A 19,923-nucleotide genomic window follows, 5' to 3' on the forward strand; every position below is an offset into this window, starting at 1 on the left:
CTCAATGTTGGCAACATCCTCCCCTGAAAACCAAACAGTTCTGCCCTCTGTATTCATTGTGGATAATAACAATATCATTCACACAGTGCCTTAATCTGAAAATTTTGGTACCTGCTGTTTCTTTCACTATACATAATTAATCATTCATTTATTCTGCGCACATTTATCAAGCTTTGACCATCTGAACAGATACTGGGTTAAGTGCTGGATGTATAAGAAAGTCAGTCCTTGTCCTCTAGGAGTTTATAGTCTAATTAGAGAGATAGACAAGTAAATAAGAAATATAAATTATAATCCAGTGTGACCAGTGTCATAAAGAAATGTACACAGGGCACACTAGCCCCAACAAAATATAAAACAGGCCTAGGGATGTCATGAAAGACTGGCAGCAGAGGTGATGTTTAAGCTGAATCCTTGTTTCTTTGTTTTATAACTGAGGTGGTTTGTTCTATTAAAAAAAAAAAAATCTGCTTTTGAACTCCAAGGGTAAAATCCTTCATTACCATGTGAATAGTTTAAATTCTTTTGCTGCTTAGCGCACATAGTTCTTTTAACCTGACCTTAACCTATTAATTTTTCCAAAGTGATATGTCCCCACTTTAGCCTCACAATACAGTTTTCTCTTAGCATACCATATTTCTCATTATTCATCAGACGTGGTGCACCTTGTCAATACTTAACTGCTTTTTTGTGTGCTCAACAACCTCATTTCTCCCCCATTTTTACCTTATAGTCTCCTATTCAAAAGTTTATATGCCATCTTCTCAGTTAATTAAGCCTTTCTATTCTATGCCTCCCTTCTTCCTAGGAGAAGTAATTTATTTATTTTCACCTCTAAAAAATATTTTAAGTTATCTATTCATATACCTATCTTTCCCAAAAGATTTTGAGGTCCTCAAGCTCAAGGACTGGCTTGTCTTACTCATCATTATCTATTCACAAAACTTAACATGGTACCTGACATGTAGTAAATACTTGTTTGGTCAAATGAATACATGTACCTAACTGGTTAATGTCCTTTAAAAGTAATACCTTAGTAGACTTTTTTTTTTTTTTTTAATGATACTGTCATTACTAAAAATATTGTAAAACTCCTCTGGTGTTAACATTCAATGCCAGTATCATATGCTTTAAGTATCACCTTTGAAGGAAAATTGCCTTGTTTTTGAGGGCAAATTTAATTTCTGGAACCATATAAAGTCTTCAAGAGTCAAATCTGATGAATAACAAGTCTAATTTGAGAAATGTTCATTTTGATATAAGCAATCAAAATGTAAATATTGTCTTGCCTTAACAGCTACATTAGAGAGAGCTTCTTTTATCATACAGTAATAACTTTTTTTTAATGTGGCTTATAAACTGGCTTTCCCAGGAAGATAAATTCCCAATACGCTTTTGAGATGTTAGATCATTGGAATAAATTAACTTTTCCCCAGCTGTATTCCGTGGAACATATTCCTTGAGTATTAACAATTGCTCAATGAAGAAAAGGTTCTGTGATAGTAAATGAATTTGGCAAATCCTGAATTAAAGCTAAACAGGTTTTCTTCTTGCTGCAGGGTCTTCTTGGAACCTGGTTGTTTTTGTTTGTTTGTTTTGAGACAGGGCCTCTCTCTGTGGTCTGGGCAGCTGGGAGTACAGGTGTGCGCCACCACACCCAGCTAATTTTATTTATTTATTTATTTACCTATTTTTTGTAGAGACAAGGTCTTGCTCCTTGCTCAGGCTGGTTCTTGGAACCTTTAATATGCTTTTTTGTGTTGAAAGTCTCTAAAAGGATATTTTTTATATATAATAACATTTTAGACTTACATAACTGTGGAAGCCACTACGGAAAACAGTAAAATGAAAGTGTAGTTTTCCTAGGTAACTTCTTTAAAAGACAACCCCATTTACTATTTATTTCATAGGGTTTTTTGTGAGAACTAAAGAAGAATGAAGTATTTAAAATACCTAACAAGTGCCTAGCACATAGTGAGTGTTGCTGCCTCTGCTCAGGGTATGTCTCAGTACCTTATCAACCTCACAGTATTAAGAGAACTTCTTTTGATTTTTCTTCTCAGCATCACTTTCCTTGCATTTTCCTCCCTCCGGAGTTCAATTTTTGTTTTATGTCATTGATTCTGAAGTCAATACTTTTTAGGTATTTATTCTAAAGAATATAATATGTTGATAATGGTGTGAATGGGAGATAAAAGATCTGCTAAGTTAAAATGTTTACAAAAGCTTCATGTCTTAAGATTGAATAAAGATGGCTGTGAAGTGCTTTTGCCAGAATACCAAATTCAGAAATGTTTTGAGCTTCAAAAAACAAGACTTTTGTTGATGTCAATGACATTTAAACATATCATGTTGTGAGTTGTTACATATTAAAAAATATTAAATATTTCCTTTTACCATAATTGTAAACATTTTATTGTGATTTTTCCCTATGAATCCAATATATTTAAACATTTAAAATAAAGAATCTATTAGGCAAGAATTCATTCCTTTTCTCATTTTTTGTTAAACCAGAAATTTTGATCAATATTATTTGATATAATTTTAAAAAGAATACTTGACTTTGAGATAGCTAGTGTAGACTTATTTTAGATAAATATATGATTGATATTAAGATGTTTGAAATATCAAACTGGCTTTCAGCATAAATCAATCACACAAGAATTGAGATTCTGAAATTAAGAACCAATGCTGTTATAGTCGCAATATTTATATAATCCCAACAATTTCAGTATGGGAAAATAAAATACAATTGGCCCTCCCTATCCAGGAGTTCCATGTCTACTTATTCAACCAAGTACAGATTAAAATATTTGGAAATACATTTTTAAAATATAAAAACAATACAAATACAAAATATATAACTATAAAAACCATTTATATAGCACTTACTTTTTTTAGGTGTTGTAAGTGATCTAGAGATGACATAAAGTATATGTGAGGATGGGCATAGGCTATATTCAAATACTACACCATTTTATATAACGGACTTGAACATCTGTGGATTGTGGTATATGCAGGGGAGTGGGGTCCTGGAACCAGTCAACCCACAGATACTGAGGGATAACTATAATCCAAATTTGTCTAGATCCTTTGAGATTCACCTTGGGAATTTTTAAGATTTTCCAAAGAATTTTCATTTTATCTTCACAATAACCATGTGAAGTATAGAATGAGTGTCATTTATTCATGAAATAAAAATTTATTGAGTACCTGTTATGTTCTCAGACCTGGGGGTGCTATGGTAAACAAAATAGACAAAAGTCCTTGCCATAATGAAACTTACATTCCAGTGGAGAAAAGAGGCAGTCAACACCATGATCTTTATAATTTTTTAAAAAATGAGTTTCAGAATGCACAAATATTTTATTCAGTATATATCTTCTACATTTTCTTTCTTCAAAAATAGTAACACTAATGAGTAGAAGACCTGGGTTAAGTCTCCTCTGTGCCACTTGCTAGTCATGAAATTGTTGATTAAATTTTTTGGCATTATAATTAGTGCTACAAAGAATGGTATTTACTTGTACATATGTGCTAGAGTTTCTTAGCAGAAACATGTGGCCTTTGTTTTTAAATAGTTTTAACTAAGAACAATTGAAAGTATTAGAGATCACAACTTTCTTTTTTTCACTGCCTCTTTAGATTTCTTGAGGTTTCCTTATTGATTTGAATTTGCTTTATTCTCCTTCGTCTCTCTACTTATTTGTAATTTACACATTTCTTTTGGAAGGCAAACTTAAATTTCAGCATGCATTCTCACTAAGTTCTACAGGAGTATATCTGTCTTTTCTCCTGGTCTAATATCTGTACTTCCATCTTCCACGTTATTTGCTGTCTAATATAATAATTTCACCTCATTTTTACAACACTGTGTAACATCCCAGAATTAATCATATTTTAATTATTGCTTTTTAACAACAGGGCTTATTTAAAATTTACAATATGTTAACCAATTTCCTTATTTACTATCTTTTCTTGAATTCCATTGCTCTCTTCCTGAGTTGATTTTCTTTCACAATGAAGTATATTCTTTTACATGTAATGAATATTATCTATGAATAATAAAATCTGTCTTTATCTGAAAATAGTTTGTCCTCTTTAATAATTTAGCAGATTGTAGAATTCTAAGTTAACAGCAATTTGAAAGTACTTTTCCACTGTCTTTTGGACTGCATTGCTGCCAGTGAGAACTCTGTAGTCAGTCTAATTATTGTAATCTGCAATAAGGTCAGATGACAATTTAATTTCTTTTACTTATAAGTGACCTGTTTTTTATTTTTTTGGAGACAAAGTCTCACTCTGTTGCCCAGGCTAGAGTGAATGCCGCGGCGTTAGCCTAGCTCACAGCAACCTCAAACTCCTGGGCTCAAGCGATCCTATTGCCTCAGCCTCCCAAGTAGCTGGGACTACAGGCATGTGCCACCATGCCCGGCTAATTTTTTCTATATATATATTTTAGTTGGCCAGATAATTTCTTTCTATTTTTAGTAGAGACGGGGTCTTGCTCTTGCTCAGGCTGGTCTCAAACTCCTGACCTCGAGCGATCCACCCGCCTCGGCCTCCCAGAGTGCTAGGATTACAGGCGTGAGCCACCAAGCCCGGCCTAGTGACCTGTTTTTTTTTTGCCAGGAAAACCAAAGGAATATTCTTTTTCTTTAACATCAAGTTGTTTTACTAGAGTTTGACTTTTTGTATTATCCTTCCAAATATATAAATGTACTCTTTGCGTATATAGTTTTGTCTTTTTTTTTTAATTTCAAGAAAATTTTCTTGAATTATAGTTTTTTGTATTCTAATACTTTGGTATTTTTGGAGGATATTTCTATTATATTATTTCAGATCTTCTTTGCCTATCTTTAATATCTGCCATTTTGTAATCTTTTCATCTGTTTTTTAATTTTGTAAGTTTTTTTCTTTTGCCTTGTATTTCTCTTCAGAGTTTATCTGTTACATTTATTCACTGTTGTGGTAAGTTTATTTTTTATATATTTAAAATGATTTTTAATTTTATTTTTGCTTCTTACCTGAATTATTTTTTTCTATTTTCTAATCCTGATTTATGTTGTTTGTTTATATACTATTTTTTAAATTATTTTATCTCTTTTGAAATGTTAGGTTTCAGCTTTCTCTTATGTGACAATGTCTTATCATGTGTTTGCCTTTTTTTTCTTACAATAACTACATATAGGATTTGACTGTGATTCTTTTCTGTTATATTTTTGTGTGAAATTAGTTTTCCTGAACTTTTAGGAGAGCAGGATAGATCAAGAAAGGTTTTATAGTTACACAGCTCTGGAGCTCCCTCTTCAGTTATTTTAATGATTTTCATGTTTTCAAAAATACAGTTTTATATGTTCTGAGATCTACTGACTTTCTTTTTTTACCCATTTTTATCTAGATTATTCTCTTTTTTATGTCCCCGCTATCTTTGTTTTTTCAACAAATGAAATATTAAATGTTTCTGGTCATCTTGTGTTAATAATGTTACTTTAATTTGAAGTTAAATTTTAATTTAGCATTTAAATTTAGAGAAATGTGGACTTTTTAAATATGATTGAATTGCCACAATATCAAATGCAGTTTGTATCTTTAACCATTTCTACTCAGAGGCTCCAGCATATCTCATAGACCTGATGCATGATAAAAACAATGAAATCCGGAAGGTCTGTGATAATACATTAGATATTATAGCGGTAAGTATTCTTTCTACACAAAGTATAATAGACTTCACTTTTGTGGGAAAAAGACATTGAAAACCTATTTTGAACCATGCATTCAGTATAAACACAAATTTATATTTTGTTAAGATTCAGAAAATACAATGATACTAAATTTATCTTTTTAAACGTTAAGTCTTTTGGCTTTCAACTTTTAAGTCTATAAACTCCTTACATAAAGAGGTTTTGTACATATTCCAAGTTTAAATATGATCTACATGTCCTCTCAGAATCACTTGTTTTTCAAAGAAATTATTGTATCATAGGAGCAGGGAGTTTGAAGACAATTTTGTTCACAACTCAAGCAATCAACTTTGCAGTTTGGCCATTAAATGTTTTAAATCAAATCTTGTGTCAGCTATTTTCTTAGTTATTTGATAATTTTTGTTATATAGTATACGTAAAATTGTTTTGTAAGTTGCTTTGGAATGATGGGAAATATAAAAATCTTAATATTATTCATGATTTTGGAGTTTTTTGAAGGATACATGACTAGAGAGATATGATCAGAGGGATGACCTAAGTCTTGGGTTAGAAGCTTGTTGACCCTGCCTGGATTTGAGCCTTGCCCAGGGCTGTGCCAGATACTAGATTATTTTGAGTATTTTTTACCTATGGCGTATACTGCTATGCACAGCCAGCTTGCTTCCTCCTTTGAACTGGATTTGGCTCACTTTTTAAAAAGTTTATTGAATATAGCCATTCAATAGTTTTAAAAGTTTAACTTAAGCTTTTTAAACATATCAGAATAACAGTTTGAAAAATCAATTAATAACTTCATTGGAAATCTACTAAGTTAGCACTTCTGCTAGTGTTATCATTTGAAACTATACAGTCACCATTAGGAACTTTTTTGTCACTTTCCCACATTTTATTTTAGAAATTCATCTTATTTGATATCCTCTGCTTTTTGGATTTGACTAAGTATCTCATTACTGGTTTAGAACTAAATGGGTACATTGACATTTTTAGCTTTGATCTCTAAGTCAGAGTAAAGAAAATATTCATATTAAATCCTTGCTCTACCAAGATATTTCATACATGTAGGCCTCTGGTCACAGAGTTTATGAATATAGAATATTTAATATGCCTAGAGAACAATTTCATGGCTCATATACTATTTTCTAATAGATTACTATGTCATTGTTGTATGTCATGTATGTAGGATAAGAACAAGAAACTTCTTGAAGTTCCATATGTGATTATTTTACTTTAAGCAGTGTGGAAAGGAGAGAGCTGTCAGTCTGTTATGCATTACCTTTAACATACTTTTTATCTACCTTTTTTTGAGGAAAAGTAGATGGAAGATAATATGCTTAGATTTATATATTAGGTGTTTTTGGTTTAGAATGTAAGTTGATAGTTCCAAAAGGACACCTCAGCTTAATTTTATTATTTATTGATTTATTTATTTATTTTGAGACAAGAGTCTCATTCTGTTGCCCGGGCTAGAGTGCCGTGGCATCAGCCTAGCTCACAGCAACCTCAAACTCCTGGGCTAAAGCAATCCTTCTGCCTCAGCCTCCGGAGTAGCTGGGACTACAGGCACGCGCCACCATGCCTGGCTAATTTTTTCTGTATATTTTTAGCTGTCCAGATCATTTCTTTCTATTTTTAGTAGAGACAGGGTCTCGCGCTTGCTCAGGCTGGTCTCGAACTCCTGACCTCGAGCGATCCTCCCGCCTTGGCCTCCCAGAGTGCTAGGATTACAGGCGCGAGCCACCGCACCCGGCCTAGCTCAGCTTTAATATGAAAATATTTTGTAAAAATATGAATATATTTATTATAAAATAAAAATATTTTCATTTCAAATTACTTCTAAACTCTGGGTTCAAGTCTCTCATCATAAATTGAAGTCACACCTACCCTTTATCTCTTTTCTCTTCTAGATATTACCCTAGCTCTCTCTTCCTTTCTAGAACCAAAGTTTTGAAAAAGTTGTCTATATTTTACTTCCTTCATTTCACTTCCCTCATCCTCTTATCAACCTATACTAATTCTGGCTTCTGCTTTCATTGCTGCATTGAAATCATGCTCACTAAGACCATCAAAGGAGAATGTGAAGTCTCTGTCCAGTTAGCGTTAGTAATACTTTATTAGAAACCTGCCTAGACTAGAAGTGTATGATCTCTTAAGACTCTATCTCTAGATACTGATTTCCTCATGTTCTCTGCTTGACTGTATTCTATCATAAGAAAAAATCTAAAAAATAATAGAGAGAATGGGAATATTTGTCATTCAAAGCAATTTATCTTTAAGAAAACAAACTACCACTCAAGACAGATAATGTGGAATAATACTAAGAAAAATTAGATGCATTCCAAGCCTTGGGGAAATAAGCCTTCCACAGTAAAGGACTTTACTGTGGAATTATGCAGATATTACACTAGTAATGATTTGTTTAATGTAGCTGGGCCCCAGCCCTCAACTGATGAATTGAAACATATGTGTGGTGGAGGATTACATGACTTGTATTATATGATGCAATCTCTGTGACCTTATCAGTAAGTTGTTCCCTGAGTTGACTAGGTTACTTGTAGCCTGGGGAGGCAGTGAATGTTGTAGAGGCAGAGAGGAGCAGGGAGGCAAGGAGAGAGGAGCCTTGATACTTGGTCTTCCAAGGAAATTATAAGTCAGTTGACCATTGCCCTTTCTCTCCATGTCTTGGGAATCATAAATGGAACACAACCTACATATCTGCTCTAGAGAGCTTCTAAAACTCATTTAGATTTTTATCCTTCGGTATATCCTCAACTTTATGTGAAATATTTGAGAACCTCAAAAATGTTTTCCAAATTGATAAACAAAACCCTCCCCTAATATTTCTGGATTGTCGAACACTTAATACATGTGTATTGAGGTACATACTATGTGCCAAACACTAAAATAGGCACTTGGACTACAAAACTCAACAACACAAAGTCCCTTGAATATAAAAGTTTACAATTTAAACTCTGGAAAGCACCAAGATACTGTTATCTAAACATGTGAACTGGCCTTCCGGGAGCAGTACTACTACATGGCCCTATCAGTAGATATTCGATACTAATGGCACACTGTATCTCTACGGTGTTTACAGGAAAAGGGACATAACTAGGTTCTCTGGTAAAAGACTGGTGTCTGTTGTCTTTCTAGCCAGTGACAGGCCAGCTTGTGATTTGGTACTAACACAGGTTTGTATCACTGAGCATTTGAATGGTAGCTCTTCCTTTTTTAGTAACTTTAATTATGATCATGGGCAAACTATGTGTATACTAATGATTTAGAGTTAATACCAAGCCCTAGTATTTTAAACTTGGAAAACAAGGTGCTTTCTTCATTATCTTCATTTTAGGACAGACAAAATTATACATAATAAAGCTGGTTTATTAAAATCAGATAAACCACTAGAGGTTTAAATATAGCCTCTTCATCATTAATTGTTATGGTCTCCGCAAAGATTACCAAGAAAGTCTGTGTCAGACAGAAAAGCTGGGCTTATTAATAATCTTGCCAGGGCCAGGCACAGTGGCTCAACCTATAATCCTAGCACTTTGGGAGGCTGAGGTAGGAGGATCACTTGAGGCCAGGAGTTCAAAACCAGCCTGGATAATATAATGAGACCCTGTCTCTACAAAAAAATTAAAAAATTACCTGGGCCTGGTGGTGCACACCTATAGTCCCAGCTACTTTTGAGGCTGAGGCAGGAGGATTGCGTGAGCCCAGGAGTTTGAGGTTACAATGAGCTATGATTGTACCACTGCACTGCAGCCTAGGCAACAGAGCAATACCCTTTCTCAAAAAAACAAACAAAAATCTTGCTATGCAGGGAGAGCACTTTAAAAAGTATCTCACAACATCTTGGAAAGAAGTTACAGGAAAGGTTTTATAGGCTTAGGATTATGGTTAGCATTAGAACTCAGGCTTTCTAAAGTAGAATATGGGTAGGGATTAGGTATTAATGTAATGGGTAGATGACAGTCACTTTCATTTGGCATGCAGGTTGGGTATAGGCACAGAACAGTGATTTTCAAGTGAGTTGTTGACAGAAACATCTAAAAATCAATTCTTTCCAGAACAGGTAAAACTGGTTCTTGCTTGTTTTGAAGTCTTCGTAAATTTTCATTTCTCAGCGTAAGTTTAATTTTTATTTCTTAGTTCTATACTGTCTAATTGGGTTTAATGAGATAAGTTTGGTTAGCCCTCTTTTGTAGTTCATTTTCATATTGCATTTAAAAAAGATACAAATTTAGGATATTTGCCAGCTTGTTAGAATTTAAATACACGAAATTATATATACATAAATGTATGTATGCCTGTTACTTCATTTTTTTTAAATTGGCAACAGTTGGACTTTAGCATGAAAGAAAAAAATCATTATTTCTTGCTTAACTAGCTTAACTAAATTTTATGTAGTTATATCTTTTACTTTGTTGTCAAGACTGAAGGTCAACATTTGGGGCACTTCTACTGAGAGAGTTTATAAAGGCAAACATCTTTATTATGTGTGTGTGTGTGTGTGTGTGTGTGTGTGTGTATATCATTGGAAGAAATAATTCTCTAAGATATAAAAAGCTGCTAAAGCAGCTACCACCTTAACCTTAATGAGCAACTAAATTACTTTAGACCTGCTTTAATTTAGTATGAAAAATTATATTAAATAAACTACATTACAGTCTCAATTAGGGGGCTGCCACATTAAAGGAGAAAGGAAAATCTGTTTTCCATCAGTTATGATAGAACACATAAAGCAATTCTATGTAGCTCTACGTTATCCTATAGTGTGTTAATCAGATACAAGGTGTGACGGAAGCCAGTGACAAAGAGTTTTCCTGATAGTGAACAGGCTCTGATAATAGGCTAGTTAAGGCTTCATAATGTTTCAGTGTTTAAGTAGTAAACAAAATGATGTTGGACTTCAAAAAGGATGGCACATTCCATGTAAAATCAAGCCATAAGTCTCTCTTGACACTTTAGAATTTATGGAGACTGAGTGCTTAAGATCATAATGTCAGGAGCTGAGACAGAAAGAAAATAAAAGACAAAGCATGTTTTCCTTTAAATAAAGGATAAACTCAAGGCTCAAAGCCAGGACACCAGGGTGCACTTCTTATGATAAGAAGTATTTCAAAAATGAAAGAAAAGCAACTGTATTCCTAGAGTATTTCCACAAAGGTTTGATAGATTTGATGGAGTATCTTGGCTATGATTGAGCTGTGACATCCCTGAATTCTCAGTTATTTCCTAATATGATTGGGGGTGGGAGTGGATAATAAGAGGGGAGTAGAGATTGAGGGAGGAGAGTTAGAGGGAATTGATTTTAATTGATATATGGTGAATTTATTTAAAAATTTTTGACACTGAATGTTCATTTAGAATTACTATTTAACTTTTTAAAAGAAACTCCTATACTACCAGTATTTTTCGGTTATTTGGGATAGTTATTTCAACAACTTCATAAAGTAATAATATTAATCATAGGTTTTTATTTATAGAATGTTAGAACTTGAATAAGTCTTACATATGTTTCATTTTACAAATGAAGAATCTGAGACCAAGAAAGATTAAAATACCTTTAGAAGGTTGCATACTTCAATTAGGAACAGAGCTAGAAACAGAACCCAGGTCTTTTGGCTCCTAGTCCAATGTTGTGTGTATTATACCATACCATATTTTTAATATCTGTAAGTTCAGACTCAGGCACAAAGAAGCTGACTCTGCCATGGCTATTATAAACTATATTCATTGAGGATTCCCAGAGCATATATGGAGGATATCTGAGGCTAGGGATTCCAGAATGATGGTCCATTGGAATATGATAAAGTTTTTACTGATTTTCACTGAAAGAGGAAAAACATAAAAAAGGAAGAAGGTGTGTGGATTTTTGTTTTGTTTTGTTTTGTGGTTTTTGGGGGGTTTTTTTGTCTTTTTTTTTGGTAGGAGGAGATGTAAGGTTGACATGTTTTATTTTGGGAAAGTACTATACCTCTTTATTTTTATTTTGAGATTCTCTTTCTCACATTTTTTAGTCTTCAAATGGCCCACTTTTTAGAAAACAATAGTAGGCAGCAGTTGATTTACTTTTAGTATCAGTCCCCAAGATATGCTTTTGTACCTTTCCTGAAATCTAAAACTTTTAAGACTACTCTTTAGCCTATTGATTTACTACACTTGCTGAATAGAATCTCAGCAGCTATAAGATAAATATTTGATTTTCAAGAAGTCTAGTAAACCTTTTAAGAAACATAAATGGTCAGCACCATGTAGCAAAACAATGCTATCTCCTTTGATTCTAACTAATGTTTAATACTAAGAAAAAAGAAATAAAAATATTTAAATGAATATTGTATTCCTCATGGCATATTTCATTCTAAGATACTTTATTTGGTAAACATTTGAAAACCTGAGGCTTCATTATCACAAACTAGAGCAAACTTTATGGCTCAAGTATAATATCTTAATAATGTCTCATACTTAGCCTCTAAACTTAAAAAATACATATTTTAAAATATTTTTCCAAGGTTAGCCATTAATATTGGAATTAAGAAAGTCAATGAAAACTGGTGGAATATATACCAATAGTCTTTGTGGTTCTATCTAGCTAAAGGTTTTATGGCTATTTTTCCTATAATTTTCAAATTTCAACAATGAAATATTACTTTTATAATCATGAATCTCCAAATATTATTTTCAGAAAGTCATTTTAAAACTCTTTGAGACTTTAAAAAGAAGAACTTTTAAGGCCTTGTTACTGTTTGGTCAAGGTTTTTCTTTTTTTGCTGTTTTCTATCTATGATCTCTAACAAGGAGCCATATAAACCTATTAAATCCCAAGGCCACCTCTTATGAAAACTCTGCTTGTCATTGTAATGAATTCATTATAGTAGGATTCTGTAATCATTTTTGGATCTTTTTGCAAGACATAATTTTCAATATCCTAAATAATTACACATTTGGTATAGAATAACATTCTGCCTTATATTTCCTGAAGGAAAAGTTGTTTTGCTTTTTTTTCAAAGAGCTGAAAAACAACCATAGTGTTTTCATTGTGATTGTGTAAACAGTAATGCATATGTTAATTATTACGTTAGGCATAGAAATCAAATGTATTGTTTTATAGTACAAAAATACCAAAAATTAGAATAAAAAATGTTTAAAGAGGAAAATGACAGTATAATCTGTACCGTTACTACTCTACTTTTTAGACTTATGATGCTAAGAGATATACTGGTTCTGTAGGATAATTCAGTCATAAACTGATAAAAGAGAGAAAGTGAACATTTTAAAGGAATGTGTAAGAATAGTCTTACAACATTTGGTACTAGGTTCTGTGGTAACTCACTGCCTTAGAAAACCAGTTTACCAAGAGTGTAATGGATATTTTTGGCTTATGTGTTTGGACTTTTGTCAAATAGAGTGAAAAATCTCTTTTATAACTCAGGCTTATATGTGTAAGTTCATTAATAAGAAGATTGCTTTGAGCTTGTAGGGTAACAAAAAGGCTGAAGGTACAGGGCTATTTTTTGTGAAAAAACATCTTTCTGATACATATCTAAATTATAGATATGTATTTTTGTTATTGTTAAATTACAATATAAATTCTAAAGATATATAATAAGATCTTACAAGAGGGTATAAAGTGATATCTCAAAGTAAACAGGATTTTTTTTGTGCCAAACATGGATATGTAGTTTAAGGAATTTTTTTAAATAATTACCTACCTCTATAACATTTCAGAAGTATTAGTAGGAGGTAAGTTTTACTCTTAGTGGAATAGCAAACCATATATTTTATGTGCGTTAGACACTTGACTAAATTTTAACTCCTATTCTTACACTAGGAATTGATATGATTGAAACTTAAGTTATAGTAACAAAATCAGATCATACATTTTTCTGTCATCTCCCTTGAATATCTCTTCAGATAATTCCAATTTTAAATTTTTCTAGCAAAATGAAATTATTTTTATGCCTATTGCCAAGTGAAACAAGCTACTATTCTTAAAAGAAACAATAACATTCAAATTAGTTCAAGTATTTAATGTGGATTTAATAGGATTTTTTAGTATTATAAGGCATATGCTGGAAGTTTTGATGACCTGTGACCAACTTATCTTTTAGAAAAAAGTCAATTAGTATGGAGAATTTCTTGCCCCAAAATACCATTTTACTTTTTATTTATGCATTAAATGTTTATCTCAGTGGGTATAATAAGTTCATCCATTCTACTGTAAGGGTATGTGATATATGATCATTCTTTGTAGATTATCTGGCCATTTCTAATATGGCAATAATATCTTTTTGCAGCTAACTTGAATTGAGCAATACATAGAAGCACATATGGCACTAAAAAGTATACTTTTATATGAATTTAAAGAGATTCAAATTTATATTTAGCATTTATATTATATATTATTTTGAAGCTAATTACAGTGCCTGTATTACATAATTAGTCATCACTTAGTATTTTATTTTATTTTATTTTGGAGACCCAAAGTGAACCATCAAAATCTGTAGCCAACAAAACTTCTTGTTACAACATCTCCATAAATATTTTTCAGCTCCCTCTTTCCCCAGTACCCTGCCCCATTTGGCCCGGTCAGAGAATACAATATGTTGTATAATATGCTTACCAGACCAGAAACTACTTCCTCTCATATTATTGCTTGGTCAACATTAAAGCCCATTTACAAAAAAATCTTAGAGTTGAAAGTTGACCTTGGGGGTCATTTGTTATATTCTCATTCAATGAATAATCCGTTCTACAGTGACCCCAACAAATATTCATTTATCCTCTGTTTAACTGCGTCTTCCACATTGCTGGCCCAAGGTTTGCAGTACTGTAATAGCCACAACCAGCTGTGCTCCCTGAACCAAGTTACTTCAGTGTTCTGGGCCTCATTTTCTCATTTGTATTAATAAAATTGTGATAATTACAGTACCTATTTCAGAGAGCTGTTATTTAAATGAACAGAAATGTCTAACATTTGTTAAGTGTTCTCAGTATGTTTTCTAAATGCATTACATGTATTATCTCATATTGTCAGAACAATTTATATGTGATCAGTGATTGCATGATTGTATAAATTACCATCACAGCCAATCACTGTGACCACATCAGTAATACCAACAAAGCATAGCATTTGGATTTATTATTTATATATGAATAGTCAATTTCAAATATAGGTTAGTATCATAGATATAACTAAGGGTAAAGATTTCCTTCAGTGTTTTAAATGTCGAAATTCTATCAATTGAATAATAAATGTTTATTACTTTTAAAGTACAATGCAATAATTAATGTTTATGATAGCTCTTAATTTTATACAATTTAATTTTAAATAATTATATTAGGAAATAGGTTGACAACTAATGGAAGTGTTAATAGGTAACTAATAGAAAAGAAGGAAAGTTTAATAACTTGGTGACAAAACTGCCATTAGCAATATCCCAGTCAAAAAATATCTTCTACCTTCACCAACCTCACTTGAAAGGGAGCAGCTAAATATTTTCAAAAATGTACAGTATAGAACACACGATCTGACAGCTGACACTGCTATGAGATTCATTGACAATGTAAAACCTAAAATTGAACAAGTAAAATCCTAACAAGAAAATTATAATAATAATTACATTTATTATAAAATTTCAGGTTTTTTTTACATCCAAGAAATTTATTCTCTGAAGGCAATTTTTGACTTGAGTCCTAGGTTAGGTTGAAAATTGCTCAGCATTTAACTAAAATGTATATTCGGTCCACCTCTTAGTTTATGTGAACATCTTGACAGTGCTATTGCCCTGCATCCCTCTAACTCCTTTTAAACAGCTATAAACAAATGTGCTTAAATATTTGACAGAAGAATTTAAACTCAAGAACCCTAAGGTTAAGAAGAGAAGAAATATCTTCAACCTTTTTTTTTCCATCTATGCTATCATTTCTACTGTACATTGTTAAGTGAATACACTAGTCAGAAGTAGCCATAACCTATGGGACAGGTAGGTAGATTGATCAGTTCTGCCACAGCTTATAGTAATTTGCCTGTTTGTACTTCAAAACCATTCCCCAAGAACTTCTGTGACAAGTGTCACGGATACACCTGTCACTGAATAAGCCACCACGTTCTTGCTCTTCAGTAGTTTCTGGTCAAAGCAAGAGATAGATATTTTAAAAAATAATTACAACTAAATATGGTAACATTGTTATTTCATGGTTGGAACAAAATTCAATTCAATTCCGCTATTTATTTAACGGTGCTTTTTTTCCCCCTAGTGTCATCTAAACTAAACTAAGAAATATACCAAAGGGTATCATTTTAATGCTAACCATCTATCATTACTGCCACAAATACAGTTGGCCCTTGAACAATGCAGAAGTTTGGGGCACTGACTTCCCCCCCCACACACATTCTGTTGAAAATCTGTGTATAATTTTTTTTTTTTTTTTTTTTTTTTTTTTTAGAACAAGGTCTTTGTCTGTCCCCCAGACTAGAGTGCAGGCTGTTGTGCAGTGGCCTGATTATAGCTCACTGTAACCTTGACCTCCTGGGCTCAAGTGATCCTCCCACCTCAGCCTCCCAAGTTGCTGGGACTACAGGCACATACCACCTATGTCTGGCTATTCTTTTTTTTTTTTTTTTTTTGGCAGAGCATGTTCTCTGCTGCATTTCCTAGCCCAGTCTGGTCTTGAACTCCTGGCCTCAAAAATGATCCTTCCACCTCAGACTTCTGAAGTACTGGCATTGTAGGTGTGAGCTACCACCTCTGGCTGTGTATAACTTTTGACTCCCCAAAAACTTAACTAATAGCCTACTGTTAATCGGAAGCCTTACTGATAACCTAAACGGTTGATTAATGCACGTTTTATATGTTGTATGTATTATATACTGTATTTCTACAATAAAGCTTGAGAAAAGAAAATTTTATTAAGATAATCATAAGGAAGAGAAAATATATTTACTATTCACTAAGTGGAAGTGGCTCATCATAAAAGTAAGTCTTCTATCCTCCCTGTCGGTTGAGGAAAAGGAAGTAGAGGTAGGGTTGGTCTTGCTCTCTCAGGGGTGGCAGAAGCAGAAGAAAATCCACATATAAGCTCACCCTTGCAGTTCAAACTCAGGTTGTTCAAGGGTCAGTTGTAACTAGAGCCACAAGAACTTTTTGGAAGTTGAAGTCTGATTGCTCACCTAAATTCTGGAACTAGATAATATTTAAATAAGAATTTGTGAAATTTAAACTTTTTCAGTATTTGCCATTGCCATTAGTGATTAATAATCCAAACAGAAACTTCTTTATATACTTAATTGCTTTTTGTTGGCTAATATATAAAATAATTCTGAATGGCTATTTTTAATGTTCCCTCCAGCCCAAAGAAAGGCCCTCAAAATTCTCCTCTCATGAAATAAAAGTATGGCTATCTGAGTGCCAAGGGAGTAAGCTTACATATCAGTTGACTATTTGTTTCAATAGGAATATGATGAAGAATGGGCTAAGAAAATTCAGAGTGAAAAGTTTCGCTGGCACAACTCTCAGTGGCTAGAGATGGTAGAGAGTCGTCAGATGGATGAGAGTGAGCAGTACTTGTATGGGGATGATCGAATTGAGCCATACATCCATGAAGGAGATATTCTCGAAAGACCTGACCTTTTCTACAACTCAGGTAAGGTGATAACCAAACCAAAAAGAAAGCGATTTTGGTCTGCCAACTTTGCACATTCCCAAGCTTTGTAAGTGCTTCTTGTAGTATATAAGTGGTCTTCTGCTAACTATTTCAGATGTAACATCTGTACACAACAGGCAAACCTATGAACTCACCATTAATTTTTTCCGTGTTAGTCTTTGATGTAATCTCTATAAAAAATGGCTGTGGCCAGGAAAATTAATTGCTCTTAGACGAAGCTTATTACTTGCCAGAATATGTTAACTTAAACTAACAACTTCAAGATTTCTGACTTCTGTTAAAAAATGTAATCATTTTCTTTCTTCTGCATTTATTAAATATATAATTTATCAATTTATGTTTTGTTTTCCAATCTATTTAACCTTAACAGATTAATTTTGTCATGGTTTTGCTTTAGTTTCAAACTACTAAACTATTTGGTGACTGCTGGGAAGATTTAGACACTTTATAGCAATAGCATTTTCCTTCTAAACTCTGCTAGCGTTTTCAGAGCCAAGTATGATAGTACATGCCAATAGTCCCAACTAGTCAGGAGGCTGAGGTAGGAGGATCACTTGTGCCTAGGAATTCAGATCTAGCCTGGACAACATAGAGAGACTATCTCTTTAAAACAACAACGACGACAACAAAAAAACTCTGCTAGCATTTTCAAGGTAAAATTTAATATTTACATAAATTTTACATATATTATAACCTTGTTGATTCTGCAATGCTGCCTTTTTCCAGGGATCAGTTTGTCACAAAGATTGGTAAATTTTTGCATATTCTGGCTTTTAATGTTTTCTACTGTTGCCAATATTAATATCGCTTCATTGAAGTCATTTAGTTGAGGAAAGGAAAGAGAGGATTTCTGACTAAGATCTGTCACAAGCTGGAAATAAAAGCATTAAAGTACTTATATCTGAATTAATGGCTCACCTTTTTTTCCTACTGTGTATTTTTACTATGTATTTATTAAGTGTTTTCAATATAAGTTTTCTAAAAGCATGTATTGTCTCATCAAAACAATTTGTGTGTGATCAATGATTGATTCCGTAAATTAACATCACATCTAATCACTATACCCACATTAGTAATACCATTCACATATTCATTCATGTGTTTTCTTAATTGTGTATTGTGCAGATTTTCCATAGGTACTATGTATTATTTTTATATTTGATATAAATACTTGATCCTGGAAAATGTATGCTTTACTTTGAAAATTGAATAGATTTCTTCCTAACTGAACTTTACAGTAGTTATGAAATGCTGCTTTGTGTTTCAAACCAGATGGAGTAGATCATTAATTTCAACCAACCAGAATTTCTTAGTTCAGTAATGGCAAGCAGCTGTTCCTTACATATTCAGTATTCATGAACTAAGATGATGTAAAATATATGTGATATTCCTGGAATCAAATTTCTTGCTTTGAAGGTTGATAGCTACCTTTCAACGTGAATCAATTACCAGTTTCCAAAACTGAATAAAACTATTAACCACCTCCGTGTTCAACTTTGTTGTTTTAGTACAATTAAAATTTCAGAACAGAGTTATAAAAAGTTATACCACATTTCCAAAATTAATTCATTTAAATTAACCTCTTAAATGAAAATGCTAAATATTTTTGTGAGATACTTTATAATTAAAATGTATAACTAATGCTTTTGTGAGAAAGTTGAACTATGTATATTTATGTACTATAATTTAGAAACAGCAGCAGCTGATGGAAAAATAAAAGTATTTGAGGGATGTAATATTATTGTTAAGTATCTTTGTAGTTTTTTTTTTTAATACCTATAGCCTGATGATATGACAGACATTTGATGGTGGAAATTACATGCTGTGAGTTTAAAGAAACAGTTCTTATAGCAAGCTGTCTATATTTTTTTAGTTTCAGAATTTTTTACCTAGTTCATTTTCCATGAATAGTCCATGGACCATTTAAATGAATCTCAGTAGCATTTCTTGATATGTCTCATGTAAATCTAGAAATGTCAGCCTCTGTTCATTTATTATATGCAGTTATGTCTTCAGAAACATCAGATAAATTTATAGTATTGCAGATTTGTTTGAATACTTGAGCCATCTTATTAAGCCTCTGGGTCTCCATGAAAGTTTACGCTGCTTACAATAAAAGCAGCTTTAGAGGTTTTTCAGCCAGAGGTTAAACTAAATGGCCTTAATTCGCCGAGTCTTATCTTTTACTTTAAAATGAAATGACATTTGCTACTTCCTAGTCATTAATATCACCCTCTATATTTTCAACCTATTAAATATCAGTAAAATGTATCTGTTTTATGTATCCCTTGCTTTTTAAAAAAAAAAAATCTTAGTGTTGTCACAAAATAGGAAACTTGCATCTCCTTTAGTTACAGTATTTTTAGAGTCTAAAATTATTATGATTGTAATTACTGATTAATTTCCTTTGTAGTCATAAAAATAAAGCTGTATTGCTACTACACATTTCTAGATAATATGTTTTCTTTTTTCATTGTTCTTCGTTAATTGTGATAAATCTTATTCTTAGTATATGAATATATTCCTGGAATATGAAGCTTAAGATGGT

The 19,923-nt window shown here is 32.6% G+C and overlaps 1 protein-coding gene across 2 annotated transcripts in view; it reads left to right on the top strand.

Annotated features, from left to right (window-relative positions):
• Positions 1 to 19,923, top strand: part of KIFAP3 (kinesin associated protein 3) — a 141,119-nt gene that overhangs the window by 86,558 nt on the left and 34,638 nt on the right. For both annotated transcript variants that reach the window (XM_045547398.1, XM_045547399.1), the window contains exons 17-18: positions 5,611 to 5,696; positions 17,165 to 17,354. In XM_045547398.1, coding sequence (XP_045403354.1) covers positions 5,611 to 5,696; positions 17,165 to 17,354 — 276 coding nt within the window. The remainder of the gene's footprint in view (positions 1 to 5,610; positions 5,697 to 17,164; positions 17,355 to 19,923) is intronic.

The sequence above is a fragment of the Lemur catta genome, chromosome 3 (genome assembly GCF_020740605.2).
Source record: "Lemur catta isolate mLemCat1 chromosome 3, mLemCat1.pri, whole genome shotgun sequence".
Lineage (NCBI taxonomy): Eukaryota > Metazoa > Chordata > Mammalia > Primates > Lemuridae > Lemur > Lemur catta.